The sequence below is a fragment of the Anastrepha ludens genome, chromosome 6 (genome assembly GCF_028408465.1).
Source record: "Anastrepha ludens isolate Willacy chromosome 6, idAnaLude1.1, whole genome shotgun sequence".
Taxonomy (NCBI): Eukaryota; Metazoa; Arthropoda; class Insecta; order Diptera; family Tephritidae; genus Anastrepha; species Anastrepha ludens.
The window spans coordinates 34,779,007-34,800,615 of record NC_071502.1 but is presented as its reverse complement, the minus strand read 5'-3'; the positions used below and the strand labels follow the sequence as shown (position 1 = coordinate 34,800,615).

At 35.0% G+C, this 21,609-nt stretch overlaps 1 protein-coding gene across 4 annotated transcripts in view; it reads right to left on the bottom strand.

Moving 5' to 3' along the window:
* LOC128868876 (heterogeneous nuclear ribonucleoprotein K homolog) overlaps positions 1–21,609 on the bottom strand; it is a 43,519-nt gene that overhangs the window by 6,793 nt on the left and 15,117 nt on the right. For all 4 annotated transcript variants that reach the window (XR_008455169.1, XM_054111435.1, XM_054111433.1 and 1 more), the window contains 5 exons: positions 11,777–11,877; positions 11,645–11,701; positions 10,202–10,245; positions 8,154–8,226; positions 7,973–8,068 (listed from right to left, as the gene is read on the bottom strand). Coding sequence is in view for 3 of the 4 variants with exons in the window: in XM_054111435.1 (XP_053967410.1) it covers positions 7,973–8,068; positions 8,154–8,226; positions 10,202–10,245; positions 11,645–11,701; positions 11,777–11,877 (371 nt within the window). In the remaining variant the exon portion in view is untranslated. The remainder of the gene's footprint in view (positions 1–7,972; positions 8,069–8,153; positions 8,227–10,201; positions 10,246–11,644; positions 11,702–11,776; positions 11,878–21,609) is intronic.

The following is a 21,609-nucleotide window of genomic DNA, read 5'->3' as shown; positions in this document are numbered from 1 at the left end:
TTTCAAGTTATTCAACAATTAACAAAGGGCGCTCGGCCGCTCCGGAGCCGATAGCAAAACTTTAAATGCGTTTTTCTCAAAACTATGTTTTTCAAACTGGTGAACACTGTAACTTAAAAACCGCTACGTAGATTTCAATAAAATTTATACAGCTTTTGAAAAACATAAAAAACTTTTGCCTGATCGAAGGATTTTTTTTTTCAAAATTTCGATTTTTTTTTAACAATTAACTGTTGGTTTTTTCCCGAAAATCTGAAAAATATTTCCTGAGGCCGCCATTTTGTTCATTTTGAAAAAAAAAAAAAAGCTTCGATCCGGCTCGAGATTATCTATCAATAAAAATAATTTTTCTCATCCGATTGGTTTTAGATGAATCTGCAAGGACTTGTGATGTTCACCGCAAGGGACTTCTGGAGAAACGGGCTTCACACAAACAGCGATAACTTTTGCAATTATTAATTTTTTTTTTTGAAATTTTGGTGAAGTCAAGTTAAAACATGATGTTTTATGCTATGTTTTTATTTTTGTTAAATAAATTAATTAAGTAGCAAAAAAAATTCGTGAAAATCATCATTTTTTCGGGCCTCTGACTACCCCTAACCCCTTAAGGAATAATAAGCTAGGACTAAGGGATGCTTGCTGGCACCCCACTATGGGGCTACGCCAGGCGAAATCCTTATTGGGAGGGTACAACCAAAATAAGTTTAAAAAACTCATAACTCTCCCCAAGGATAAACTGAGAATTCTCACGGGCATTCCCACAGGTCACTGTATACTGCGCAGTCATCTGCAATGATCGGGATATGGCCGACAGATTCTTGTGCTTTCTGCGATCAATCCCGGGAGACTCCAACGCACCTTCTGTAGCGCTATAGCGCGGAGAAGGTTAATACATCTCGGTCAACTGCGACAACAGCTCTATCCTGAGTTTAATAAGGGAACTGGGTCTGGATGAAGTACTGTAATGAGCAGAGGGCACAAAAAACCATGAGGTACAAGTGCAAACTTCGAAGAAATCTATATATCTATCTACTCAATCTATGCCCCGCAAGTGACACCAAAAAAATAATATTTCTTTTCTCAGGATTCAGAAAGACCTGCAGCATATAAAACAGTGGGAAATAACAACAAACGCACTAACCTATTCACATGCCCTCTTAAATCCACTCATCTAATACTCCTCTCCATGTGAACACAATCCTTTGACAGTATGTTTCTTGGGCCCACAACAACAAGTACTATTTAATTTCGCGAATGAGAAGGTTTCTACTAGGTAGCGTCATATTATCAGTGGTAAAAACATAACCTGGAACTTTCCAAAAAATGGAGGCACCATCAGTTTTTTATGCCGTCTCCGAACGGCAAATGGTTTTTATCAGAAGTTTCCTCATGACAGAAACACACTCCGAGTTTTATAAATGCCTGCTGGGTTTCATACTCGAGACAATCGAATAGTAGTCTCGCGTAAATTCACTCCACTACGGCGGCCGCCTCATGAAACGTTATAGATATGTTTATTTGCTTTTCATTTTTTTCTCCCGGCAACGATATTGCAGTAAGAGTTATTAAAAAAATATTTAAAAAAAATCCAAAAAAAAAAAAATATAAAAAATATAAAAAATATCAAAAAAATTAAAAACAATACAAAATATAAAAAAATAAAAAATAAAAATTTTAAATTAAAAAAAATATTAAAAAAATATAAAAAAAAGTATAAAAAAGAAATATAAAAAAAAAATTAAAAAGAAAAATTAAAAAACAAAAACCAATATTTGGTAAAAGCTAAACTGAATGCCAATTTCCCATTTTCTAGATGGTAGCCTTACTGTAGATACGATGAATGATGATCATAAAATTAAATATAAGAAACAAACTGAATTTTTTATTAACCCTGGATCACTAAAAATTCGTCTAATAGACTATGCACGCCCGCAGATTTGCGAATTCGACATATTCCCGTTACACCACCTAACTAACAGAACTTTCATAAGAAAAATATAAAAATATATTTGTTTTTAATATGTAGTAGTCTGTGAGAAGAGTGATTAGTAACGGAGTAATACTGAATTATGTTTAGTGATCTCAAGTTAAGTGGCGGACAATTAAATAAATTGTCCAAATAAAAATGTTGCAAGTGAGAAAAGAACTGCAAAATCGTGATTTCTAGAATATAAAGATGAACTAATTTCATCTCTATCAACACCCTTTGGGGAATATATAAAGTGGCGGTTAACACTACTACATACAGGATTACGTAAATATGAGAAGGTTTTTTAACACACGAAAAGGAAATATTATCCCTTAAACTCAAAGGAAGGAAAGAAGAAATGCATACGTGAGCATAAAGAGCGCTAAAGTGGGGACGTGCGCAGTCACATTAAATATCTATGTATACATACATACATGCATACATACATTTCACTATATACTTCGATGTTACTGATGCAAGAAATACGAACGGAAGTGGGGATAAACACATCCGGATTCATATGAACAGTTGGCGCAGAGATCATTCGCGCCTGTGCATGCGTAAGCACATTATCTTATAGTAAAATATTTATTTCAATATGAAAATGTCATTTGATCTGCGTCCAAACACCAAAATGTACTTAAATTAACAATCGGAGCTACTAGGTACTTCCAATTGATGATGAAGGCAGATGCGCTGTTGCTATGCTCATTTATCAAACAACTCAATATATGTACTATAAGCATCTACAAAATTTAGAAATTTGAAAATACTAGAGGAGTAACTCGCTGCACGAGCCACACACATAATGCATTGCCAAAATCAATTAAGAATACATACATGGATTCCGACACATCTGCCGCTTCATGCATCCTTGATGGAAAACATATGTACGAATGGATATACGCACGTAAAACTGAGGAGACGCTTAAGTGAACATGGGGATAAAAATGAGCACGAGGGACAGATGTTTTGTGATCTTTAAACACACACTGTGCCGCTTACTACGCAACACCTGTTATACATTCATCAGTTGCAGAAGAAGTAAGCAAATAGGAATACAAACACAAAACACCCCTCAGTTTAACGAAGTAAGGCTCATTCCGTTGCACAGGGAAAGAGCAGCTGAAATTAGTGTTACGCGCCGGATTCAAAAATCAAAAGTAAAACGCAGTCGCTTGACAAATGTTCATGACATGCTTTACAGTGGATTTTCTCAATAATGACCAAATCTACTAACTAGAAGAGAATGAAAAACATTGCAAGGATGAGATGCAAAGAAAAAATAGATATGAGAAAGTATCTTCCATCATCGCAATATTTTTCATTCTCTTCTCTTCTTCTGTAATAGACAATATCCGTAGCGTTAATCCTAAAATGGTGAAGGCAACATCAGATATATTTACAGGAGGCCGCCAGCAAAACAGAGATCCCAATGACTTAAACCAAAACGGAGCAAGAAAGATGGCCTACTGTGTCAAAAGATAGCGTACTGTCGGATGATACACTAAATCTCCCCTAAGTTATACAAAAGGAAACAGTACCACCTCGATATCAACCTTTAGGTCATAAATAGTTCAGTATAAGGAAACAAATGTATTGGGTCTAACAGTGTACTGGGGTGCATACTCATTAAAAAATATAACATCCTTCGGAACAAGCTATTGGATTTCACTCCATCCCCAGCAATGGTAATATATAACGTCGGTAACAAGCCGGCAGCAACATTGAAGTTTTGTCACCAACAGAAAACAAGAATATCTAGGCAACGTCAGCCCACTATGGAGAAGCCTATTCTTGAATGAGGTAGAGCACCAATAATCGTCAAAAGCGGATACTGGTGTGAGAGATGGATTCCACAACGGTTAAACTTTATACGAAACAGGAATCCGCAACGCAGCTGAAGAGGAGACAAAAAGGAGAAGAAAGTTGGGACTATAGCCAAGACGAGTACTCAGCATCCTTCGATCTCTGACTCTGCATCCGAAAGAACAGCTGGGAAGCGTAACAGGACGGCTGACGACCAGTGGTATGTGCGGGCAGAAGGCAAGAGTCACATAGCAAAGAAGACGAAAGTTTCAGGACCGTAGTCAGACAATACTGCATGCCAAACGTTTAAAGCAAATTAGGTTGCTGACGAACTCTCGAGCGCCGCATGAAAACCATGCAAGTATTAGAATACTACGCAACGTTATTCAGAGAGAGACAGAAAGGCTGTGCGGATTTTATATTCCCCCTTCTTCGATGAAGATTATAGACATCGTTCAGTTCACCGAGTCAAATGGAATGGGGCTAACAGTGGGTTGAGACGCAAACTCCCAAAACAATGCATTAAGTAGCCGGAAGTACAACTTCCGTGGGAACAAGCTGTTATACAACATTCTCTCCTCTGGATTGGCAATAAGGAGATTTCAGTAACAATTCTGCTTTTGTCGCCAGCAGATGACAAGAAGTAATTCAACTAACCTTAACCAACGAAGTTATGGCGGATCACAAAAAAAAGATGGTTGGTATTGGAAGAGGAGTATCGATCTGATCATTCATTGTAACTCAGTATCCACGAAAGGCGGGCTGGGAAACGTTTGCAATGCTCCTCGAAACGATAATGCCAACTTTCCCTAAACTTAAAAAACTTAAATCAGTTGAACGAGGCGATCCTCAGTTACGAGTACTTTGGTTGTTTTGAGGAAGTGTGTCCACTAAGAAGACGGAGACAGGGGAAGTGGCCTCTTGGTGGAGCACTAAACTTGCCACACTTCGTAAAAGTGCAAGAGACATATGAATAAGACTTTAAAAACCCGAAAAGAGGATGAAGAGAAAGAGGTGATTTGTATGTATAAATATTTAGTTGCTTTTAAAAGGTAAATATTATTAAAGAATTATGATTTCAAATAAATTAGTCTTACTCTGTTCCTGTTCAACCAAGTTTTCAAATTCTTGATCAGAATAGAATGTTTGAACGTGAAAAATAAATTTAGCCCAATACTGAAGGAAAAGTATTTCACCACAAAACTTACATCTGGAAATATTTTTCTATATGCGCCACACCTTCGGCTTGGGTGCTTGGGATCGTTGCCTTCTTGGAATATCCAAGATTGGCTAGTAATGCTTTTTGGTAAATTTTATTCATCAAAATCGCATTGAAATCGGCAGTAAACACAAATAAACGACCAAATCCTTTTTCGGAGAAAAATACCCAAACATGAATATTAGATGGAGTAACCGGACAATTCGTTCAAGTTGTCAAATGTCAGCAGAACATCAGGATCGCCGTATGCAACTATTCGCCAAAAAGGAAAATTCATCCGTAAATATTACGTTTGTCCAATCCTACTTGTCTTTGTCTAACATTTCCAGACTAGCATCTCCAACATGGGTGACCCTTCTGGAGTTCCTAAGTATTCCGTTGGCGCAGCCCAGTACTTCGCTGATGCACGCAATCCCACCCCCACGTCAAGGTCCAAGCACGAGGAACTAAATTTAAAGATATATATTTTTAAGAAGTTCTAATTTAAAGTGCTCCGTTTTTTACGTGTAAGAATAATTGTATTATTATTTCACGTTTGTAATTAAATAAATAAAAAAATACAAGCTAGTTAGTTTTTAGAACCCTGAATATATCGTTTTCACTTACGAGCTCTATTTGCTCTTTTCCAGTGAGTTGAAATTAAAGATTAAATTAACTCGTGTAAATTTTCGTGCGATGATTTATAAGGGTTTTCGTCGTGGATTATCGGGAAAGGAGTGCATTATCAACTTACTTCGACCTTTAGCATTGAAGCACCATACTTAGCCACTGTAAAACGCTGATACGAGTTCGTTGACCCTTGCAGTATGAATTTTGTGAAGGCCGTAACTCCAGAAATGGTTGTTGTGCCTGAAATAATCGATGCTGTGCGACAATTGATAACGCAATATTATCGTCTAACACATCGCGAGATAAAGGCATTCTTGGGCATTAGTGGGACTAGCATACATAATGCAAACAATAATGCATGAACATCTGGTTGTTAAGATTTGTTCTCGTTGAATCTATGCATATGAGTCGGAAAGAAAACAGCACTAGACAGTATAGATGTTCCAAGACGAGGTTAATCCAACAAAAGTTGTTCGTGGAAGAAACACCTCAAAGCAAATGGTCGATGGTTTTTTAGGGAAAAGCCGTTCTAATTGTTAGAGGAAAGTTTGTAGATGTCATGTACGAATTGATGCAGGCATATCTGAACGTAGTTGTTAGATGGTGAATCTGATCAAGACGGAGCGCGTGCTATTCATGAAGAAATACCAATGAACTAACGTGGAAGCCCAACATTGAAAAGAGGATCAGGAAGGCAACAATAGCCTTTTATGCAAAGGCGCTATTGGGAAAAAGATGTAGCCTCGAACTACTCCTACTCTAGCACTCAATGCAATACAGACTGAGAAGCTCAGGCGACAATTTTGACCTCAATTATGAACAATCAAGTATTCTTAGAAACATTGGGTTCATCCTTTTGCCGAATGATCAATGCGTGCCCCTGCTTAGTCCGAGCGGAACATTCTCCACTCACATTCCTTCAAAGGAAGAGTGGACGGGGTGTAGTATTTGGAAGCTGGACCTGATGAACCTGTTCACGGATGACAGCAGAAATTCTACAAAATGTTACTATTCCTAAATACCATACACTATTGTTAGGGGAAAAGTATATGTAACGTTAAACATTATTAAATACTCATCAAGCAAACTCTCGCTAATTAGCTCAGCTCTACTGATTAACGTGGTAACATCCCTCATTCTATCAACCATTAATTACGGTCTAGCTGTCTATGGATTACACGCTGAACCTGCGCATTTCCGACAAAAACTATTCTTGCCGAATCGGGGCTTCCGTCTCTACACGACAACATGGAGGGCAAAATATTCAGGCTCTATCCAAAGCGTACTCTAAGCCCCAACCTTCTTATTGGCAAAAAATTTCAATCTGCAACCTCTACCCCTAAAATGCTCTCATCTATATAATTGCCAAGGACATTTCCGTCACACCTATAATCATATCCGAAGTCATCCTATCCAGCGACATATCCCGACTTATTCATGAACAGAGGCAAACAAAGCTACTTCGTGAATAATCGTATTACACACCCATTTGAACATTAACCCCAACCGAACAAAACCTGCCTCTCCATCATCGGTACCCACCCACCACATTACCCCATACATACCTACATATTTACCTATATTGGACACACCATAATCACTAACGTACACTTATTGCAGGGCAGTATACCCAACACCTGGCCCTTCTGCCAAGCCACAGCCAGTGTGCATCACCTACTGATATCCTGCCTAGAACTTGCTTCCCAAAGGCCACACCACTTCGGCAAAATATCACCACTAACATCAAAAAAAATTTATAAATTTCTAAAGGGCACCGACCTACATCGTCGGAGGCGGAAAGCCTCTGCTGCTAGCGCTGAGTTTGCTTGAGTTTACTAATAATTGTAGCATCATGTAAGCTTTTTAAAATAGAAATAAAATAAAAACATCCCCCATTGCGTTTGCAGGTAAAATATTAGGGACATTTCCCGAGAAAAATTCCTCCTGCACAAAGTAAACGAAAATCTCATCTGCACATTCCTGATTGTTTTAAAATGTATCACACTGTACAAAATTACTAATAAAATTATTTAAAATACCATTTATTTTATTTATGTTCATTTAAATATTGTGACTATACGCTTTTATTATATACACTCTGCTAAAAGCTTCTCTTTAGAAAATATTTCAAGCAAGAGCTCATTATAAATTAGTTTACACGATATAGTCACCGGCTGTTCGAAATTAATTTCCAGCGCAGGAGGTTAATAAGTACATCTTAAGGTGTTAAGAGAGTTCAGTGTTTGTAATAAATTCAAGAAACACATTTTTTTGGAAAAGTGAATTTACAAAACTCGAATTTTGTAAAATTTTGTAAAAAATAATTTAAATTAAGCGATAAAACAATTAAAATTTTGCCCACTTACATCTCGTATCTCCTTGATCTTTTGGCCTCCTTTGCCGATTACACACCCAGCAAGACTTTGATGGATCAATAATCGTACATCAACTTCATCATCGCGCTGCAATAAAGATTTATACAAATTAATTCGAAATATCATAACATAAATTCTTAGCAATCTTTTTATAATAATTTTAAATTCTCACCTCTTCGAAGTATTTCAGCATCTCGGCTACAATCTGTAGTGTTGACTCCAAATCCGATGATATCAATATGGTACTATTAGAAAACCGGAAGAAGAAAGTAAATATTTTTTATGAATAAATAAATCTTTTAGCAATTTATATTCGATTTTAGTAAAAGTTGCACGACGGTCGGGTATCCTTCTCAGACACTTGAGTTATCAATAACCGGAAATGGGTAATGACACCATTGCTTCTTATACAGTCTCTTTCTTGTATCTTTGAACATTGGCATTCTGATATAAATTCCTAATTAATACAACATCAATACTATCAACACTGTGTTAATATTAAAAAAATTTTATTGCATGTAGCAGTTAGTAAATTTCACAAAAATTATGACTTCGAACTGAATCGCTTATTGATTTCCAAAAAATAAGGATTCCATAACCAACTGTTAATGAACACATAGAACGACAATGTAGTTGTTATTTTCAATTTACCCAAACACATACAAATAATTTGAAGTGGGATTAAAAGCAAGCATTAAAAGGCGTGCGCAGTGTCGTAACTGCGGGGCAATGTATTTATTCTTAATGGCCATTCTTTTCACATTCATTTTGCACCACATTTGCTGATTATACATTTACAGAAGTGAATTAGCTTCGGTCCAATCTAGATATGAAAATGTCATTACCTTTTTATTGGTAGATGTAACAAAGTGGGGTACAATTACAAAAAAAATAGTACTGAGAAAGTTAAATTGAGTTATAACGAGAATTACAGACGATTGGATTTTCAAAAAAATAAAATAAAAACATACCATTTTTATATCTTTAGATGCTAGTGATTAATATATCGAGCTTTTTTTTGTCTTGATGATGATGAGGTGTAGTAAATATAATATTTAGCAATCGAATCATTCGGTTAGTACGTTTATCGCTATCGTTAAGTGAATGGTTTGAAAGAATTTGAGCAACATAGCAGGCGATATCGACTATTTGTTATGCAACCTAAATTTATGAATTAGCTGATCTTACATAGGTACATTTTAACTATTGGCACAATAATTCTGGATTATCAATTCAATTGTGCAGAGAAGATTAATCGTTGTAACAACGGTTTAGAGGTAGACTTAAAGACTTTATATAGTGGTAAAATATGTATGCTGAAGTTTGGTAATACATGATACAATACCATTTAAGTCCCAAGCAACGCGATTGCGCGGTTGAAATTCTATGTCGAGAAAACCCAGCACATTTTGAAAATTGTGGACAACTGAAGATGAGTTACTGATTGTTCAGATTTACTGAAGTGCATCACACAACTTCTTTTAATGTAAAGAGTACTTTATGCGACAATTCGGATTATATTATATTTTCTTCTATTTATTTGTAAGAATAATATGAAATTATAAATAATCAACACACTTAAAGTTAATAAGAGCGCTGGCTACTAAGGCCTTCAGCCCTAATTATATTATAATATAATCATGCAAAATTGAAAATTTTTTATTAGCGTTGGCATTTCACGACATAAAATAAAACAAGCACACAGCTGATTTGCTATTTTCGCACTCATTTGGAGCAAGCGCAGTTGCGCTGCTCGCGATTCTTAGACAGCGTTTTTTCAAAACCCCTGGGACTGCAACGGTTAAAATGCTATGCTTCGCAGGTTTTTTTTTAGTGTAGGGCGATACATAAATATGTTTATATGCATGTGGATATGTATAATTTCATTATTTATGTATATATAAATACAATCACATTACTCTTTGTCATTTAGAGGCCGAGCTACCTCTTTCATTTTTTAATTTATACAAGTAATTTTAGGGTACGATAAGAAGAAAAACCAATCAATTACGAGATTATAATGCAAGTTATGTTAAAAATCGAGATGCGGATGTACGATATACGAATTACGAATTACGAAATTTTTAGAAAGGAACAACCAAAAAGTTCAACATAAATCTAAAGGTCTAAAGTACTGATATTGTATATTATTTTGGTATTTCATAATCACTGGATTTAGATAAAAAGAATCTTAAGATATTGTAATGGTTAAGAGTTTACCGTTCGGGGCCTTGAGAGTCGTCGACAGATACAGTGGCTTTATACTGCATTTACATTTGCATTACATTGGTTGGTTGACAGTGTTGGGTTTACAGTTTACATTTGGTCAGGTTCATTGATTGGTGGCGTATGATAGTGGTGATGTTTTGGCGGTAAAAGTAGTTGTTTTGTTGGTCAATTGGTGTTATACACAATTTATAAATATGTGTATCGTTGCCACAAGATTTACATTCACATTTTTGTGAATTGGTACGCAGATGAAATAAATATGGTTTATTATGTATGGAGCAGTTTTCAAATTCGTTTAAATCCATTAGATTATTATTATTATTATTTTTAGTCATATTTCACATGACACACGATCGGCAGTAATTGGAACACGACGGAGCAATGGTATTAGAAATGCCATCACAGATATAAATATCAGAGTTGAGACAAGTTGTTGATTTAAAGAGATTAGATAGATTTGTTACACGTTTTGCGCGGGCACATCGGTGTTGGTGATGGTGTTCAGATCAGACCAGGGCCAGTTCAGTTGTTGGATGGGCGGTCGGGCGAGCAAATAAACAAGCAGGCAGGCAGGCGGGCGGGCGGGCAATCGGGCAGACGCATGGGCATTTATATCGTTCAGTTTTATTATTATTTTACGGTATGTATTTTGTTGGGTTTATCGTTGAGAAATACATTTCAGGCCAAACCAGTACGGGGCAGATCAAATCAGGCAGTAGATGGGCGAACGATCGGGCAGTCGCGGCAACGTTTATATTTCAACGTTTACGATTTGAGTTTTTACAATCGAATCGTTTCATTTCGAGTCGAATTGGTACGACACAGTTACATAAAACGAGAGTGTGGGACAAGAGAAAAGAGAGAAAAATTTTTCATTTAGTTATGAGGTTAAGTGCATTAGCTTAAACAAAACTAATAAGATATTTTTTTAAGTTATATGTTATAATAAATAAAGTTCCTAAACTTATGCATAAGTAGAGTAGACACTATTTTTGGCTGTATAGTCCAAAGTAATAGTTCCAATATAAAGGAAAGCATGGATAGAAGTTAATTAATAATTATTTTAGTATGAAAGAATGAGAGGGGTCTAGCATCAGCTAGCCAGAGCATTAGACGAGTTACCCAAAGTTATTTAGCTTTTGATTTACGGGTTATTTAAGCAATTATTCTTCTTTGTTCAAGACAAAAATTGCGAGCTTAATAATTAAAATTTACTGTTCATTCGGTTAAATTTTCAACTCAGAGCTATTTTGCTAAAATATGCAATCATTTTAAGAGATGGGATAATATAATAAAAAAAGGAACGTTTCTAGACTCGATATCCTGCAGTTTCTAAAAGTGACGGAAGGGATAGATGGAAGCAATGGACGACGGAGTTTTTAAGAACGGGCTACTAGTTAATTAATTATGTATAAGTTTATTCAAATATTTTACCTGAGTGCGCATTTTTTGGATATGCTGGCCACCTTTGCCAATGACTGCGCCCGCAATCTGAAATTTCAAACGCGTATTCAGTCTCAATACTTCTCGAACTCTTTACAAGTGAAGTTTCAATCTGATACTTACATTACTAGGGATAAGAATGCGAACTTGATCGTCATTGCGACGACTGCGCTTGTCGGAGTGTGGGCCGTCGTCGTTATTTTCGCGCTTCATCTTCATTTTCTCTGAAAATATGGTAAATAAATAAACGAATCATTAGCAAAGTACATAATTAATTACTTGTACAAGTAGGAATTTATGGATGGCACGTAATACACGTATGTACAAACATATGTTAACTAATCTAAATTATAGAAACCTGTAAATGCACATTAACCTTTTTTACCCTGTATATCCAGTCTGATTTTCCCTGCATTCTAATAAAATTATTTAAGCATTTAGCAGGTCCACAAAAACACTGTGTCTTATTTGCCTCCCTTGGCATAAAAAAGAGATTTTCAAAACGAAATTACGGTCTCGTATTCAAACAATCTGCGTGCATTTTTGCAGTGATCGATCCCCGAGAGCCAATTTTTACAACCTACCCACACATTTCGGACAGAACGTTGGCAGTTTGGCTTAAGATTTTTTTTTTTTAGCTGTTCTTATAAAGTTTTGGCGCATCCAATAACAAAGGGCCTCCACATATTGAATGTGTTGGCTCAAATCTTTAGTAAATTTCTACAAAATGTGGACTAAGAGATTTCTATTTCATGAGAACAGCCCTGAATATGGAGGAGTAAGCACTCCTAAAATTGCGACCACAGCGCTAATTTTCAATAATTTTTTAAAATTTTCAAACGTTGCTAATCGTGAACTTAACTCCGATAAAAGCATACAGCTGTTGAAAAATACTTAAGACCGATGCGTTGGCCACCATACATATATGCGCATCTTTTTTGGAGTACGCATTTTTTGCGCTTCAATAAATTTGCTGTGATCACATTTATTGAAATGCGTTCAGGTATATCTTTCTCTTGAAGGGTTCGAATTATTTTTTGCAGTTTAGTAGGAGCACTGATATTTTTCTGAGAAATATATTTGAGAACAATTCGTTATTCGTTCAAAATTTTGTGAATTGTTTTTTGTTTTGTATTGTAACCAATGTTCGGACTTTTTTTTCGTTTAGTGGTAGAATTAAAAAAAAAATAGTGGTAGATTTATGAAAAAAGTGGTAGATTTAAGGTAAAACTTAAATATGCTTTATTTATTTAACACGTTGGCTGCCACGTCGCACGTTTTCGTGCGACACCTAAATGTTACCCTGAGGCCACGTCGCACATTTTCGTGCGACACCTAAATGTTACCCTGAGGCCACGTCGCACATTTTCGTGCGACACGTAAATGTTACCCTGAGGCCACGTCACACATTTTTGTACATTTTAATATGGAATTTTACATAGAATTTGGATTCTCTGGCCTGTGGTGAACATTTTGGTGTATTTCCCCATGGCCGTTGTGTATTTTTAATTGTATTTTTTTGGATAATAAAAAAGTTGTAAATTAAAATTTGTCTTTTTATTAATTCTTTTAAAAATTAATTCATTTATGAACAAAACAAATATAAAAATATATATGTATGTAAATTCAAATGGAAATCAGTAGAAAAACAATAAACTTATAATTAAAAATTCAATTTTTTAATGGAGATCAGTGCAAAAATTAATTTTTCTGGTGGGAATATTTAGGAAAACATTCTACACATAGTTGCGGTTTATTGGGCAGTAGGTGGTGGTCCTTTTCAAGCTCTTTCTAGCTGTTACTCTCTCAGCAGATTTTTTTGACATGGCATAACACAATACACAAGCACGCCTTATTGTTTTTCCGTTGTCGTCCTTTCTTTTTTCTATAAAATGTTTTCCTTTTGTTATGGGTTCTGGAGACATGAAGTCCAACAAAACATTTGAAGTCTCCTGCCGGAACTTAGTTATTGAAATTTGTTTGTTTGTAGCCTTTTTATATATTATAAAAGCATTTACGACAGACATTCCTAGTAACAGTTCAAAAGCCACTTTGCGGTACCACTTAACACCTCTTCTGAGAGTGGTGGCGTAGGCGGTCATTTGATCGGATATATCAACACCTAATTTGGCTTTGTTGTAATCAATAACAGCAAGAGGTTTTTCAAAAGCTCGTTGCCTTCGCTTCCTGGTAGAAAACTAAGTAAAATAAACTAAAAATATCAAATACAACTCGAAAACTACAAAAAATTACTGTCGCACATTTTCGTGCGACGTGGCCCCACAACATGTTTTATGATCTCCCAGGCCATGTCGCACGAAAATGTGCGACACAAAAAAACCATTATAACTGCAAAATTAGCGACCAAAATAAAGTCGCGAGTAGTCAAAACTTATTTTTAGGCACTAAGAAACAAAAAAGAACATAAATAAGTTGTTGGCCTCAGGTGACCAAAATTGTTAAATGACACTGTTACTGAACGATCAAAATTCTAAAAAGGCTTTGGCAGCCAACGTGTTAATAACAAACATAAATATAATATTTCACATAAGATTTCGTAAAAAAAATTTGTACTTCAGTTTTTTAAAGCTATTATAACCACATAAATACAAAAAAACTTATGCTTTTGGAACAAAATTTCCATCTATATGCTTGAAGCTATTGCGAAAACGTATTAAGTTTCTGGAAGGAATATATATTTCTTGACCATCACACATTTCTTTTTTCGGTTTTTATAATTTTCACGATTGAAAACAAACGTTCGGCTGCCGCGCTACTATGTGGCAAAACTGCCAAATTGCACATGTACTTACTTAAATTGCTAAACATAAACTCACTATAAATATTTTCCTCCTTGCTTAAAGCTTTCTATCCTCGAAAGATATCCTTTTCTAATATATCTTTAGTTTTTTTTTTTTTGCTGAAAACAATGAAAGATCTCCATTCATTGTTTAATATTTCTTCCGAAAATCCAAGAAATGGAAATTCCTTAAACAAGGGTAAAATAGTTGGCATATCGCCTTTTTGAATTTTAAAAGGGTTAAAATATTCAAGTAATTTTAATCTTTCGCTTTTAAAGTCAAACCTTTTTAATAATTCGTCACATAGGCATAAATAATACTTAAGTAGATCGTTTTTTATTTCATTAACATTCACTGCATTCATATGCTTTTTAGTATTAGCATGCCGGTCTAATAATGTTACATCATTTGCAAGAAACGTTTTGCAATATTTACAGAATGCTTTAAAGTCTGCATTTTCTAACCATTCCCGACCATCTTCCCATTCCTGCTTGTATTTTTGATTGTACTTAGATTTCTTTTTTGTCGGCTCATTATTATTTGACGACTCAGTCGTTGCAGGCACGTTTTCTGCAGTATATTTTCTAAAGAAGTTTGTATTTTATATTTCTGTACACAAATCTCAATATTAAAAAAGTTTACCTTTTTAGGAATTTCTCCATCTTCAACAAATACGAAAACGCAACAATATTAAATGAGTGACGCAAAATTATGTGTCAAACGTCACTGTTGCCAACATCATTCATTGCGCAAAGTATTTGACGATATTTTAAAGTGCTGCCAGCCCTGTTTCTTTTTTTAGTAGAATAAAGGTTCTAATATAATATTGTAATTCATAACATACAATAATATTTTGGAAAATAGTGTGTGAAAAAGATTGACTTCTTCAAAAGTTGAAAAAAGTGGTAGATTTTTAAGCTTGCGTGGTAAAAGTGGTAGAAATTCAAATTTTCGGAAAAAAGTGGTACATCTACCACTTTAGTGGTAGAAGTCCGAACACTGATCGTAACTGGTAAGTAAGTAAAAAATAAAGTATCTGGAATATTCCGACAGCACTTTATTTCAGTTGAAACGATTTAATAATGTCGAAAGAGAAAAATTGCAACCCAGCTCTTCGAAAAGCAATCATAGTTTTTTAAAAACTGCATTATCCCACAAACACAATTAAGCGTTTCAAAAACGATGGTTTTTAATGCTTAGAAATATTTTTCTAATATAAAATAGCGTAAAACGTTCCCCGAAAAAAGAAAGCACGAAAGTCTACTAGCCAGATTGATAGGATCATCATTAGATTATATTTTTAGAGCTTTACAATTCTCCCAAGTTGATGCCAAGAGGGATAATCTCTTTCATTTTCATATTTCTCGAAATCGAGCAAACTCAATTAATGAAAATAGAAGTACAAAATTTAAATTCATTTGGGAAATTTCTTTGTATAAAATATTTGCCTAGCAATAACAATCTAATATTCAATTACTTAAATTATGTAAAAACGGGAAAATTATGCAAAAATTAAGGAAGTGAATTAAAAACGTATACAATTATGAACCTAAGTCTACATACACCCCTTATTTTCGTAGGTTTAAAAGTCCGAACACTTTACTAAAAATTGTGATAATAAAGTTTTTTTTAAAACCCTTGTTCTTATTACATAAAATAACAAAGTTATAGGGAAAAAGCGCAAAAACAGCGTAAAAAATTTACATACAGCACAAAAAAAATCAATTTAATTGGGAATCTTTACTTAATCCTAGATAATTTTTAGTATTTAGTTAACTCCTCATTAGCATCAATAACTGCTTGAAACCGACATGACATCGAGGCAACTAAATTTTCTTTGCGGTTGTTTAATTGCCTTGGTGCAGAATAAAGCAGTGCGACAATTTGTGGCATATTTGGATCGTTATCTTGTTGACAGATCCAACCTGCCACAAGCACTAAATTACCCACCGAAAGTTTCAAATTTTGTTCCTGTAAAGATTTGTATTTGCACCGATCCATTTTACCCCCAATTAATATTATTCTTCCGACACAACTCCCAAAACTATTACGTTGCCGTCGCCATGCTGATAGTTGATACTAAATCCTTCGGATTAAGTGCAGCAAAAATTTTCCCCCCTACAAACGTTTGCCTGAGCTTTGACTCATCTGTAAACAAAGCTTTTTGCCAAAATTCCATCCCCTTTTCTTTATGTACTTGCGAATTCCCAGCGAATTTATGGGTTTTCCAGAAATTGAGGATTTTTGTTTGGTGTTCTACTGCGAAAACCGTTACTGTTCGTTCAGAGGTCTTCCAATTGCTCTTTAATGGGCACGCTTTTTTATGTGCTTGTTACATGTATGTTCGGTTAATTTTGAAACGTTAACTTTTGGATTTTTTTCCACTTTTGTTTTACTGTTGGAAAGAACAAAAAAACGGCAGTGTACCTTATCACAACACAACCTATCAAACTTGGAACTTCGTTCTGTATCTCTTTACTTCAATAAATTTGGATTGGGCTAGCTTTATAAAGGGTGTTTTTTTTTTAGCTGCATGCGAACTATCGATATCGATAACTAAGGTTTAACAGCTGAGAATGGCAAATTATGGAAGCGATAAAGTCAGTGCACCCTTGTACAACACCGACACTGCAACAACATGCATATATCGCCTGTTTATCACCCATAGCCACAGTTTGCTGAACGAGAAGCGATATAAACCGAGTGTGGACCATTTCAGAGGACGAAGAAGCCTATTTTGTTTATTGGATTAATTAAAAACAATCCGGAGTGGCCGGGCGTTGAGAAATTTCATGAGAAAAAACCGCCGAACTGGGTTTCATGTTGCTCACGTTAACCCTTTGAAGCACACATTTTACTTACCAACCGCTTTTATGATTGCATGTAATTTTAAGGGTTTCAGGGGTCGCTGATTACGAATCTGAGGTCAGATTTGAGAAATTCAATATGGCGGATACAAAATGGCGGACCTATGTTTTGAAAACTTGTTGGATACTCACCAAATTTGATATTAGGGGGTTTTTGGGGTCGCTGATTACGAACCTTGAGTCAGATTTGAGAAATTCAATATGGCGGATACAAAATGGCGGACATATTTTTTGAAAACTTGTTGGATACTCACCAAGTTTGATATTAGGGAGTTTTCGGGGTCCGCCATATTGAATTTCTCAAATCTGACCTCAGATTCGTAATCAGCAACCCCAAAAACCTTATAGTATCATGTCCCATCTTTATACATTATGTACTTTGTTGAAAAATGAATTTTTTCCTGAAAATAGACGATTTTTTCAATTTGTTTATCTGTAATTGTTTATAAATTCACGCAAAACAATTTTCTTAGTTTCAGTTACATTCTTTGATATATGGATTATCATATAAATAAATTTTCTCGGTCCCATTTTCATAAATATGAAATCTGTAGAGAAAAGTTGAGAAAAAAGAAGGTGGGAACCTGGCTTCCCACCATGCTTCAAAGGGTTAAACGGGTGCACCCACTACTTTCTCCTATGATTAGTGCTTCTGTTTTTTGCTGTAATCAAATTTTTTTGCTCATCAAATGAAGGCATACCTTAAATGTCATGAACGGCGTTTGTCTCGCTGTCGCACCACAGTAGTAACGCAGTATCGTCTCCTGTATCGTATCGCTTTGGTATGCACTGGCCGTATAAATGCATATAATAAAATCGTATTTGAAGGTATTTTCGTCGCGAAATAATGTATATATCAGATAAAATAGATTGATTATCACAAGACGCAAACCTAAGTGTCTGGAACAAATTTTAAACTTTAGATTAGTTGTCCCGAATCACATAGATATAGTGCAGCGAATAAAGATCCAGCGACTACGTTGGCTGATTCCAAACGTATGCAGCTGGTGGTAGAATAGGAAGAGGAAGGCGTTGGAAAAATCAGGTGCAGAACTTGGTTGCACTTGGTCTTTCCAACCGGCGCCGATTAGCACGAGAAAGAAACGACTGGCGCGCTTGGTTAAACTCGACCAAAATCGCGTATGCGGTTATCGCGCCTATCAAGAAGAAGTCCCTGCCAAAAAATGTCAATTTGACTCAACATAAAAAAATCAAAGCAATAAAAACAGAAAAGTAAATATAAAAAAGTATAAAAAAAAAACAAAAAAAAAAACAAAAAAAAAAACAAACAAAAAACAAAAAAAAACAACAAAAAAAACACAAAAAAAAACAAAAAAAAAACCAAAATACATTGAAAACTAAAAACTCTATCAAATAAAAAAAATATTATTGCACTTCACATTTTTCACACAAAAGGCAGGACTGTTCTTATCGAATTCACACAAGGGACTGATGCATGTTAAATGAATCTTGCGAAAATTACCGACCAATCATAAGATTTGTGTGAAAATCAGGACCGGAGATGTGAACAAATCAATTTTTTTACTGATTTTAAATATTTGAATTCAGAATTCCCTCTAATGTAATGCTACGTCATATAAATATTTTGAAAGATTTATACATACACAGTTGCGAACACGAAAATAGCAGTACCAAAAAAAATTTTATATATTCTTTAACTGAACACATATTTAAATCAATTCTTCTATATAACGAAAAACAAAAATTTGTATAACAAAAAAAAGAAATTCAGGGCTAATATTTAAATAGCAGTGGTTATATAATTAGCGCATTCTAAACAAGTTGATGAAAAAATTAAAAAGAAACTGCATTGACAAAGTTTGCAGATAAAAATTTGAAACTAATATTTAGTTGAATTTCCCAAATTTTTTATTACGGCAACACTATGGCGTGATTCCGCTAATTACTCACAATGTTGCTTCGGAATCTTTAGCCACGCATCTTCAACAATTTCCCAAAGTTGTTGATTGTTACTCGGGTTGGCATTGTGTACAGCTCTTTTGAAGTCCCCCCACAGATTTTCTATAGAATCGAATTGTGCATAACCATAATTTTATTTGCGCGAAACCAATCCTTGGCCTTTAGACTTGTGGGTTTAGAATCATCATACTGCTTGTGGACACAGTCTATTATCATTGCCTCTCTGTAATACGGTAACATAACATTCTGCATTATTTCCACGGCCATAATATGAGAAACATCCACCATACCATTTTTTCTGAGCCCCCATGCTTAATGGTTTTTAGAGTGCATTGTGGCTGATTTTCGGTGCCAGGTGTCGGTCTAGCATATGGTCGTAAGCTCGTGCCCTCGTACAAAACTATTTTAGACTCGTTAGTCTATAAAATATTAAGTCCCAGGTCAGCTGTCCAGCTAGCATGTTTTCAGGCAAATTCCAAACGTTTTATGTTATGTTTTGGTATCAGGAGTGGCTTTCTTCGAGGACTGCGAGCTGCTTATCAGCAGTATTCCACGTACAGTCATGTCAAAAACATTTAAGTTCACCTCCTTTTTAATTTGTATGGCTGACTTCATGAGATTCTTTTTGGATCATCTTACAATTCGGCAAGGAAAATGACACCAAAATTGAAAAATAATATAAATAAAAATGCCACTAACCAAAATTAAAAAAAAAAAAATTAAAAACCTATTTTCGCCTAAATCTGAGCAAAATGTTATTAACATTCCATTATACGCTTAAAAACGTAACAACTCCAATAAATTTCATTTATTCAGATAAACTCTACACATCTGAAATCCTTTAACCCTTCGCAGGTATTTGGTATTGAAATTTTCTTTTGTACGATTTTTGGGAAGAAATAAATGACTTACAAAATAGTTTTTGAAGGGTACTTTCATGTTCACAGCTGTACTTATGTATATATATATATTGCTAAATATTCTACATTACAAAAACAAAATAGAGCATAACTTGAAATAGACCTATTCTCCAATTATTCAAAAAAAAAAAATTACCATGGTAAGACTTTCTAGTAAATATTTTTGTATAACAGGAAATATAGTGTTCTAGACCACATAAGTTTCAATTTAATAAAATGGTGAAATATTAATTTCCTCTGTGATTGCAGTGTCCTTTTTGTGTCCATTGTGTAACATAGAAATAATACTTCGTCCCAACCGCTTCAACAAATTTTCCAGTACTTATTTAAAATCAAATAATGGTTACCTTATAATAAAATAGATTTACGTCGGAATGATCAAAGTATATGATTTTTTTTAATAGAGAGTTAACAAACAACACTTAAAACAATTATCACAAATTTTCACAGATATGTTCTCAAATAAACGAAAAGTCCAACAGGAAGCCTTTGACCACTTCCAGTGAAATGTCTATAACTACTAGCGTTTTAACCAGACAAAAGCCTTTATTTATTAGCAAAAGCTTGTGCAATACTTGGCTTCGAAAAGCCGGCCCATTAAATGCAACCGGAAATCGGCCAATCAGCAGCGAGTCCTTTCCCTTATTAACTCCCACTACTATCGACACGGACTCTAGAAACATGCATGTACAAAAATTCAGACCCGATCGGCAATAGTAAATTGACAGAGAGGGAACATTCGACGTGGACAATGATTATAAGAAAACAGTGACATACAGCAAATAGACAGACAGCTAAGCGCACGAGACAGAATATGTGCATGCTACCACAGACTGACCAATAAAAATCTAACAAATAAATAGATCATTAAAAATTCTTCCCCCGGTATATAGAAACAGGGGAAGTTATACGTTCGGGTACCACGCAACCAATGTAATGACCAGAAAGGCCATAACAAAAACCTCTGAATACCTGCATTTGTGTATAATTTGAACGCATGTTCTCGCGTGTATGTAAGTATGTAAATGCATACACCATTACTGCGAGCGCAGGAGCAGGTATTAATAAAGTTGCATTTAATATTGACAGTATCATTTGGTTTTTATTTTATTTTTGTATTTATTGTGGTCAACCCCTTTTTAGAGAAATGGAAATTGTTAGAAAATTTAGCCCCATCAAGGAGCTTCGTAATCAAATTATGAGAATTTTTAATTGCACAATGGGCAGGCCGAAACAGAACTTCTGAAGGAACTATAGAGCAATAAGTTGATATTTCTAGTTGTGAATATTTAATGAGCGTTTTATACAGCGTTGGTGGCTTGTGATTTCAACGGCAACTTGGTATGTTGTGGTGAACACTTAGCTGTGTCAATATCAGCTGATGTTTTCACATTATTTATATTTAAAATTTAGACCAAGTCAGAAAC